The following is a 10,210-nucleotide window of genomic DNA, read 5'->3' on the forward strand; positions in this document are numbered from 1 at the left end:
GCACCCAACACCTTGCTGAGAAGCTGACCCACCCCTGAATACACCATGAGGAGAGGTCTTTGTGCTGGATACAACACCAGCCACCTACTATAGCCAGCTGTGATTGGAGATACAGGGTATAGATCCCGTACCCAACTGCACTGCACGACCCAGCACTTCTCCTTGGCACACGGAGCAAGGGCAAACATTGAGGCAGACTCTGGACGTGTTGATGCATAGGCATTTCTGAAAACTGAGGCTTAGAGCACTATATCAGACTGGTTACGTGTCCAGTCATTCATCTGGATATACGTACATTGTTCTGTTCCAACAGGCAAGCAACCGCTGCTTCATTGACACTTGCTTCTCTCTAGCTGTGCCTTATGGAAACACCTACCCGAGGTCCTGCGTGTCTGCACAAGGGCTAGCAGGCAAGTCCTGCTCAGGACTGCTCCACTTTTGCGTGGCTGTGGTGGTTGTTGTTGCACCATTTTGCTTTGCTGCCAAGAAAAAAACATCCCTGAGCTGCTCAGAGGAGCTGCTCCTCGAACACACCCATCCCATCTGCTGCTTGCCTTGTGCTTGCTCCTTGCCAGGCACAAGGGACCTTCTGGGAACAGCAACAAACCACCACAACCAGCTCCTACGTCCAGCCTAAAGCAAAGTGTACGCCAGATCTGAGAGCAAGTAAGTCTTTTGGGGAACTTCAGCTAAGAGAACCTGGTTTGCAAAGCTATCTTATCTGAGACCCCAGCTGGAGCATCTGCCAGCGTGGAGCAAGTGTTGAATCGCGAGGCCTTGCAGGACACGATGCTGGAGCTCTTCTTCTTGCGGTAGAAGTAGCTGCTGAGGTGGAAGCGGAACTTGTCGTGGAGGGAGGCGTAGATGAAGGGGTTGTAGCAGGCAGAGCTCATGGCAATCAAGTGGCACGAGACCTGGATGACGTTCACGTACCTCTTGTCCAAGATGGTGAACTCCTCGTCGATGTCTCTGATGAAGTTCACCACCTGGAGGGGCAGCCAGCAGATCGCGAAGCACACCACCGAGACGGTGAGCACACGGAAGGTTTTCTGCTTGGTTTTGGTCCATTTGTCTTGGCAGGGGTAGGCAGCACCCGGGATGTTCCTCCTCCGCAGGTGGTAGGTAATGGCACAGAAGGAGACTGACACGGCCAACAGTGGGAGCATGTAGGACAGGAGGAGCATCAAGCACGAGTACAGCAGCCTCTCCCTCTCCTCATGCTTCCAAAACTCTTCACAGATGATCATGTCATGGCCAATGGTGTTGAGATCCAAGTACTGGGTGTGCAGGGAGGTGGGGACAGAGGCCATGATGGAGAGCAACCAGATGCAGGCCACGATGCAGATGCAGGACTTGCGGCTGATCCTCCGGCGGATGGGGTACGCCACGACAACATACCGGTCGACAGCGATGGCCGTGAGGGACAGCACCGAGACGAAGACGGTGGCAGCCTGCATCAAGGTGACGAAGTAACACATGAACATCCCAAAGAGCCAGCCCCGCACCTCGAAGGCGTAGGAGACGGTCAGCGGGACGCAGGCCAGGCACATGATGAAGTCGGCTGCGGCCAGGTTCCCTATCAGGAAATTGGTGGTGCAGTGCAGCTTCTTGGTGAGAGCGATGAGGAGGATGAGGAAGAGGTTCCCTGTGCATGCCACGGCCACCAGGGTGGCGTAGAGTGGGATGAAGAGCGGTTTGAGCTCCAGGAGAAGGTCAAGGCCAGTGAAGAGAGGGGCTGAGCCGTTCTGCCAGGAGTCATTCGGGAGCTGGCTGTGAGCCATGCTGAGGTGGGACCAGCTCTGCTTCTCCTCCCTGCCTTGGAGTCAGGCAGAGACCAGAAAATTAGCCCTGAACAGGAAAGAAAAGTGCTGAGGTTCTTATACCCAGAAGAACCAAGGTCTGTCCCCAAGGTATAGGTCCTATTTTCTAGCCCCCACCAGCAGTGTTGTTTTTTTTAGAGAGTGAACAGGGGCAGACAAATCCAAGCTTTGGTGTAGGGAAAACAGGAACTTGGCTAGGAAGAGGTTAACCAGTGGCTGTGCTTCTGCAGGGAGCAGCCAGCCTGGGGGCAGGGGCTGGGGATGCTGCATGGAAAGTAGCTGGGAGCTGTGCTGACATGCAGCGGGGAAAAAGAGACGCTCCTGCATTTCTTCTTGCTCTTAGTGATTCACCTGCCAGCCTCCAGCCACCCCGCTCAGCAGGAGGGATGTCTCCCACCTCTCCCCCATCCCCTTATCTCCTCCCCACCTCTTCCTCATCCCCTTATCTCGTCCCCTTGGGTATTTCCCCCCGGAAAATTGTATATTTCCCCCATCACCTTCCCGTCACTGCTCTGGCTGAGATGTCTTGCAGCATCCCGCTCACTCCGACCCCGTGCTCAGTCCTCCCTTTCCCCATCACTTTGGCTAATTACCTGTGGCACTTTGTCGTCTCCTTCCCCGGGTTGCTTTCTCCTTGCAGCGACGGCGGCGGCGGGATGGAGCGCGTGGCTGCTGTCCCCAGCAGCCCCAAAAAACTCCTGACGGCAGCACAAGGCGGGGGGGAGGCAAATCTATTATAGCAGAAAGTGCAGGAAAATGCAGAATTAACCCCCAGGACCCCACGCTGCCAAATTTACCTTTCTGTCCCCCTCTCCAGGACCTGAAAAAAATCTCCTTACCCCTTGTGGATGGTGGAAATGGTATTAATTAAATAACCAATCAGAGTTTACTGAGAGGTATTACAGTTTGCTACTTCACGCTGCAAGCCGTGTAGCGCTGGGTCTGCACACCCTGCCCTGGAAAACAAAATCTGGATAGAAAGTAGAAGCAAGCCTGATGATCGATTGAAAGAATAAAATATTATTTTTGTTCCCTTAAGGAGGTGGGAGTCGAGTCCACTCTCGATCCCTGCTCCGGAGCTCACTCACCACCCACGATCCGCCTGGGCAGGCACGGGGAGCTCCTCCAGGACCCCACTGTTCCCCAGTTGTCCCAGTCAGGATGGGGCAGGGGGTTTCATTCAGGAGCTGATGTCTACCGCAAGCCCTCCGTCCGCTGCCATCCCCGATTTTCGCGGCGATGCGGTGCCGGAGCAGCGGGATTAAAAGCCGGGGAGGAGTGCGGCGTTCCCACCCGCGGGGTGGGTAGTCCCACCCGAGGGGTGGGTATTCCTGGTACCATGGGGATGGTCTGCTCACCCCCCTGGGCTGTGGGGAGAGGGGGTCGGTCCCATGGGAAGGGGGGAATGGGGTGGGTGGGCACAAGGACCACTCGGAGCTCCCCGATGGGACCCCCGGCTGGGGGAGAGGGAGGGAGGGAGGGGGGCAAAGGGGGCTGTGGGATAGGGGTGGGCACCGAGCTGTGGGGTGAGGGGGTCCTGGTGTGGGGTGATGGGCACCCAGCTGTGGGGTGAGGGCAGGGTGAGGTGGGGGCGGTGTTGCCATGGGGTGGTGGGCAGCTAAGCATGGGGTTATGGGCACCCAGTCATGGGTTTATGGACATCTAATTGTGGGTTTATGGACACTGAAGTGTGGGATGAGTATGGCCCTGCCATGGGGCAAGGACAGCTGTGGGATGATGAACACCAAATCATGAGGTAAAAATGACCCAGTCATAGGGCGAGAGCAGCCATGGGGTGATGCAGAGTGATGGCAGCTATGGAGTGAGGGCGGCCCAGCCATGGGTCAGTGGACACCCAACCATGGGGTAAAGATAGCCCAGTCATGGGGCAGGAGGGGCCAAGGGGTGAGTATGGCCCAGCTGTGGGGCAAGGACATCTGTGGGGTAATCATGGTTGGGGTAATAGGCACCCAACCGTGGAGAAAGGATGTCCCAGCCCTGGGGTGAAGGCATCCATGGGGTGAGGGTGGCTATGGGGTGATGGCAGCCATGAGGCGATGGATGCCCAGCCACAGGGCAAGGATAACTGTGGGATGATGGACACCCAGCAGTGGGGGCAAGGACAGCCCAACCATGGGCCAAGGGCAGCTGTGGGGTGACAGCAGCCCAGCCATAGGTCAAGGGATGCCCAACACATATGCCAGCAAAGGGTGCAGATACTATAAAATAAATCAGAATTGCTGCAAGTTTGGGTCATATCAGTCCAAATAGGAGTCAAAGACTGTCAGCATGTGACGATTTTTCTTCCCACTGAAGCACCAGCTTTCACCAGGCACTTTGAGCCACCTCTTGTCACAGAGCCATGACTGCACACACCAGAAATAGGTGACCTGCACGATCCGTGGGCCTTTTACCTTCAAGGTAACTTCAACATCGACATTTTTAAGAACGTGGAGAAAAAGCTTCATCACTAAAATGCCCTTTGCACAAACACTTGAAAAAAACATCTGCAATGTGCTTTGAGTCATGCAAGAAGCAGGACTGGAGTTAGCTTGCTTGACTCTTCTCTCCTGTCTGTGTTTACAAACAATACAAATACCTTTAAAAAAATAAGCCTGAATCTCTTCATCCTTAAAATGAATTAGGCTAGTTTTAAACAGGTATGCTTCAGGGAAATCTGGGCTTTTCCTTCCCTTCTTATTCCTTAGCTTCGCATTAATACCTTTGGGTATTGAGAGAGCAGCCTCTTCCATCTCCTGCTATTCTGGAATTGGGGGATAAGTAGCCATTAAAACACTACTACAGACAAGCTAAGCTTTTTATTAAAGTGATGGAAGTGGTTGCAGCTTTTTTAAGCCATGAGCTGCTGTAAACAATCTTCTTTATCTCCTGTTTTGGCCTCTCTGCTTTCTTCTGTGGGGGGAAAAAAAGCTTATTTTATGTTAGACACACTCTGTGAGGGTATGGAATGGCGGGAGGGCATTCCTGTGTTGTATTGATTTCCACCCACATCCATTCACTTTGGGTTTTGTGTCTCGGATTTGAAGAGAGGTGGGTGCATGGTCTCAGGATATCATCCAGCCACAATCAATTGGTATTTAAAAAATAAAAATTTGGGACTAAAGGCAAGCGTGATCCACATGGTTGGAATCATGACCATTATTCCTCTCCTAAATCCAGTCTATGCCTATGCAATTTTCTATACAGAGCACAGCTCAGGTTGGAGGTGTGGACACAGCTTTGAAGCAGGGTTGAAGCTATTTTAATGAGATTTCCCTTTTTGTCACTGATTTTATCTTCCTTTGGCAGGTTTGAGGCAGCACAGGTGAGCTCTGTGCTCAGATATTGAGATTAAACCCAGGGGAGCCAGGGTTGAGGCTTCAGCTGTGGCAAAATCAGGCAAAGGTGCTGGGGCAGATGGAGCCAATTCCCCAGGTAGATATAAAAAGGTCACAGCAGAGGTGGGTTGGTTTGATTTTTTTTTTTTTTTGAGTTAATTAGCCAAGTTAAATGCATTCTTTTTGTTGTTCTGTTGTGGCAGGGTTTAGTGGAGCTGAAATGATTTGCTAAACTTAGAAATTAGCAGTGAAAGGGTTTTAAAAATGAAAATTAAAGTAAGACTAAAATTAAAAATGGGGATGTTCTGTTTTTTTGTTTGTTTGGGGGGAGGGGGAGGGAAATGTTATAAGAGCTGTGGTTGGTGATGAGAGGGTTTTCATAGCCCTGGTGTTGTGCAAAGGGGTTTTTGAGCTGCTAGAAGAGGTCAATGAAGCTGCTCCTACAGAGCACAGAAGCAAGGAGAGATCACACAAAAATGTGAGTACTCACAAAACCCCCAAAATTCACAAAAACCCCCATTTTATTCCCACTAGGAGCTATCTGCAGCCATGCACTTTGTAGCTCTCCCCCTGCTTGTCAAACTTCACCTGCAGTGCTGGAGAAGGTTCAGGGGGTGGGGATGGGGATATCCTGCTGTAAGGAAAGCCTAAAATAAAAGGAGAAATAAGTTTAAAATAGGAGGAAAAATATATGGCAGGAATCAAGCTCTGAGCTCCTAGCCTTCAAGAAGCCCAGCTGCCTTGCTTAAGGCTGGCAAGGGAGGTGCTCAACAGATTTAGGCTGTTGAAGGAGTGGAGGATCAAAGAGCAAGGCTTAAACTTCTGCTTTCTTCCCGGCTTTATGTTGGCAATGCCTTTGAAATCTGTTTATTTCTCTGCCAGAAAGGGGTTTCTGCACTTGGATTTAAATTTTGGAAATGGTTCCCAGATAATTTCATCTTGGTGAATTGATGTGTGGGAAAAGATCTTAGAAACAGGGGCTGGGGAGAAATTAGCCTTAATGGGTATTTATTACCACACCGTAGTTACATCACGCAATTAAAAGGAGAGGGACTGGGTATTGCTTCAGTATCGATTTCAGTTGTGGGATCAAGTTCACAACGAAAGATGTCTAAAAAGACTTGATAGCTGCTGAGAGGCAAACAACGGTGTCGATGTCCTCTGACTGCAGTGATTACCGTGTATCCCTCGCCTTATGCAATAGTGTTATGACAAGCTCGGTGGTAACGAGCTGAAATTAAGCCTCAGGAGAGCAGGGTTGCTGACCCGGAGGGCTGTCTGGTGCTCGGATGGGGCTGGTGGTGGCCACGTGCTTTGGTTCCTTGCTACGCAGAGGGAGCCTGTGGTGGTGCAGCTGCCAAAAAACTTCTTCCTGGCCCAAAAGTGCCCCAAAATCACTTGAGAGGCTGCTTGTTACCCTGGCAATGGCCTTTCTGCTGGTGGCTGGCTTCAGGAGCGAATTTGCGTTGGTCCTTCACTTGGAGGACTTGGCAAATCTGAGTGGCTTGGTGATTTACCTGGGGAATGTAGGAGGAGATGGCCAAGGGGATTTGTGTTTGTGCTCTGGGGGAGGGTAGAGTTAAAGTCTATTTTCAGCTGGACAGTGAAGGGCTTCATCTCAGAGCATCCCATATTGGACAAAAACAAAGCTGAAAACATTGGGAAGTGCAAGGGAAAAAAGCTGCAAAAAAGCCCACGTGGCTGAGTTCACAGTGGGTGTCCAGCACTTCCAATCACTTACTGCAGGACAGGGGATTGTGAAAAGCATGAACATAAAGCATGAAGCATAAGGAGCTGATGTGGGCTTTTATATTTGCTCTGCACATCCCTGCAGCCCTGTCCCTGGCTGGGTGAGCATGTGAGGGCTCAGGAGAAGGAGCAAACACCATCTGTGCCACCTCTTTGCTCTGCTGACCCTGAATAAGGGCAACGAGCACCCAGAAATCATCCTGGCTTTGCAGGTTTTGTTCTGGAGGGGGGGGAAAGAAGGAAGGAAAACCAAATCTTTGTTTCTCTTCAAAGTCAGAAGTGCCAATCCCTGTGTGCCCCATGGTAATGGAGCATGGAGTAGCAGGGCTGCTCGTTATTTAACCCACTGGGGATCTGGGTGCCAGCCCCAAAACAGGTCGCTTCCCAGCAGCTCCCTCATCTTCAGAAGTCTCTGATTCCCCATGAAAGATCTCTTCATCTCTGTGGTTTAGTGACATGAGGAGAAATTAAAAATAATAATCATTATCGGATGGAAATGTCTGGTTGGTAACATGAATGGAAATTCTCGGAGTGGTCCTAGAAGATGCTCTGCAAAAAGATGACTTTTGGCAGACAAAAGCTGTTAATTTGTCTCGATCTGATGAATGTGGGTTGGTGTTATTAAAACTGGCTGAGAGCTGACTTTAAAGGAGAGCACTCATCTCCACCAAATAACCAGCAGGAAGAAAATAATCTTTGCTTCCATATCGCAGTCTGGCCAAGAGCTGCTGTTAATTTTAAACAGCAGAACAATCTGATAAGAAAAGCAGAAGGCTCTTAAAAGATCATTTTAGATGAGAGATGTGGCTTGAAAATGACAGCAAAATAATAAATTGTTGCTGGCTGGGCTGGAACTTGCCCACCTCAGGCCAGCCGAAGCTTCACCCCAGTCTGGGCAGCGAAGCACTTCCCCCTGCACAGCCTCGTCCTGGAAAAGTCTTTTCTGACCTAATCCTCATCTTTTCTAACGAGCTAGAGGAGGGATTGCTTACTCCAGAGCTTGTATTGCCCCATGCCAGGATTTTATTGGCTCTGAGTGGGTACAGGAGGCCAGACAGGTGGATTTTAAGATGATTTCAGAAGCTTCATCCTGCCCTGCTCATTCCTTGTCTGCTGTCTGACGATGCTGCTTGAAGCACCAACACTTGAGGCACCTGCAATGGCATCCCAGTGCCCATTCTACCCTTCACAGGTGATGATCAAGGACCTGAATTTGTGGTTTTCAACCCCATTTTTAAATACTGGGGTAATCTTTTAGAAACATCTGTGGGTTGCAGGAGCTGGTGGTGCTCAGCATCTCCCCAGAGGGACCACACAAAGCCACTTTGGGGCACGTCCACCTTAGCCACCTGTCTACGAAGCAGGAGTCACAGCGTGGTCCTTCCTCCTGTGGCAGGCTGCAAGCTCTCTCAGCTCGAAATCCTAGACAGCCTGTCAATTACAGAGGAGCAGCATATTCTTAGCATCATTACGCGGCGCTGCCAGCTCATGCTCTGGATTGATTTCCTCCGTTTAAGCACACCGTGAGCTACTCCTTTTCCCCGTATTGGTGGGTGGGAGTTCTCAGGAAGAGCAGCTGCAGGAGGATCAGGCTGCCAGCAGCTTCCCGTCCCCATTTTCTTGTAGGTGCTGGCAAACCTTGGCCTTGGTGATATGCTGAATTTGTGCGTGGGCTTGTGCTCGATAGGTGTGTGTAACAAATGTTTACAGCAAATTATATTCCACAGAGATGCTAATCAGCCTCAGCCATCACCTGTTTATTTTGTTTTATTATTTTTTTGTCACTCATTGTGTTAGGTGCTGCTTCTTACAAAAAGATGCTTTAAGAAACTTGGTTTTCAGCCTCCTTCCTTCTTTCTGCATGCTGCCCATTGTGCTTCTTTAGCTTGTCTGTTGTTTTGGTTGGTGATATTAAGCAGAAATGGTTCTTGCTCTGCTCTGACAAACTGCAGTCATATTGTCTTAAATTCCCCTTTTTTAACTTTATTCTGCCCCATCTTGAGAACAAATTACTGACAGCCGGATGATGATGATGTGTTACAATGCTGGTGTGATCCATACCTCTGGGAGGCTTCAGGGGGTAGGGAGAGGCTGTTTCATGCTGAGATAAGGGAGAATTGTCATTAAAAGGCACAGAGCTGGGGAGCTAACACTGCACTTGTGATCACTGGTTTCCCACACACTAAAATATCGCCCTCCCTATTTGATAGTACCTCTCTGCGGGTAAGTCACAGCCTGAACACGCTGCTTTCAGACAGTGCTGCTGTGGGCCTGCCCATGCCTACTGATGGTTTGTTTTTCTCTATTGCTGCGCTGTTATCAGCAGCTTGTCTTTTGTTGCTGTTATTTAGATTGGCACATCTCCCAGCATGTAAATTATTGCCACTGGTAGGAAGGCTTAGTGTTGCTGTATAAGCCAAAAATAAAAATAAAAAAAAATCCCTAGTGGAAATGTTGTTTATATCAGCAAGGGTTTATTTGAGTGAGAGCTAAACAGTCTTCTTTTCCTACAATAACCCATAACAGCTTCACATAATGTCCTTTCTAGTTAAACCACGTGTAGCATCACCTGAGTGCAACACTACCCGCACACAACATGACTCTGCCATTTACTCTCAGTTTAAGCTACTTAATTTTTTCCAAAAGTCTTAAAATATGAGTTCCTGTTACTCTTATGATGATTTTAAGTACAGAGCAGGCTCAAGTCTGATTTCCTGTAGCTCAGTGTGTCCAAAGGGTGGACCACATGAAAGCTCCCAGAGTGTTCATCCAAATACCTGTAGCACAGTGCCTTCAGTGGCTGTCTTCTCTCCCCTTGAGCAACACAGGATTATGCTACTCAAATGTAGTATTTCTATGTAATAAAAGTATAGGTAGTTAAAAACTAGATACTTGGTGTACTTGGAGCATTTTTAAACCCTTTTTGCTCTTAAGCTGATAGATGGGTTCTTTTAGTCCTGCTGTTTACGCACCAATTGAGTTAGACCGAGTCAGACAGCCTTCAGAGCAAGCTGCCAATTGCTGGGTCTGGATCCATTGCATGATTGGGATGCAGTCTCCAATTAAATGCCAATCTATAAGCGGTTAGGTTTTGGCAGGTCTAATTCTCTCCTGAAAAAGCGATGCTGCAACGCTTCAGGACCTAATTTACTGTCTTGTGCTGACATTACCAATCAAGAGCCACAAATGGGAAACCAGTGTTTCTTCCTGACCTGTGTCCAGCATCACAACACGGCAAAAACACCACAGAGTCCTGCACTCATTCGGCTTTCTTGGCCGTGCCAAAGCCGGTAGGTGGAGCTG

At 49.6% G+C, this 10,210-nt stretch overlaps 1 protein-coding gene across 1 annotated transcript; it reads right to left on the bottom strand.

Annotated features, from left to right (window-relative positions):
* On the bottom strand, positions 1–3,068 carry LOC137857333 (prolactin-releasing peptide receptor-like). Its single transcript, XM_068683658.1, has 3 exons — positions 2,909–3,068; positions 2,414–2,551; positions 1–1,848 (listed from the first exon to the last, which is right to left on the bottom strand). Exon 3 carries the CDS (start codon positions 1,779–1,781, stop codon positions 690–692), a length of 1,092 nt encoding a protein of 363 aa, XP_068539759.1. The 5' UTR covers positions 1,782–1,848; positions 2,414–2,551; positions 2,909–3,068; the 3' UTR covers positions 1–689.
* Between the last annotated feature and the right edge of the window lie 7,142 nt (positions 3,069–10,210).

This window comes from Anas acuta, chromosome 5, assembly GCF_963932015.1.
Source record: "Anas acuta chromosome 5, bAnaAcu1.1, whole genome shotgun sequence".
Lineage (NCBI taxonomy): Eukaryota > Metazoa > Chordata > Aves > Anseriformes > Anatidae > Anas > Anas acuta.

Coding starts and splice junctions, on each gene's coding strand:
- LOC137857333 (XM_068683658.1), bottom strand. CDS start 1,781: ATGGCTCACAGCCAGCTCCCGAATGACTCCTGGCAGAACGGCTCAGCC.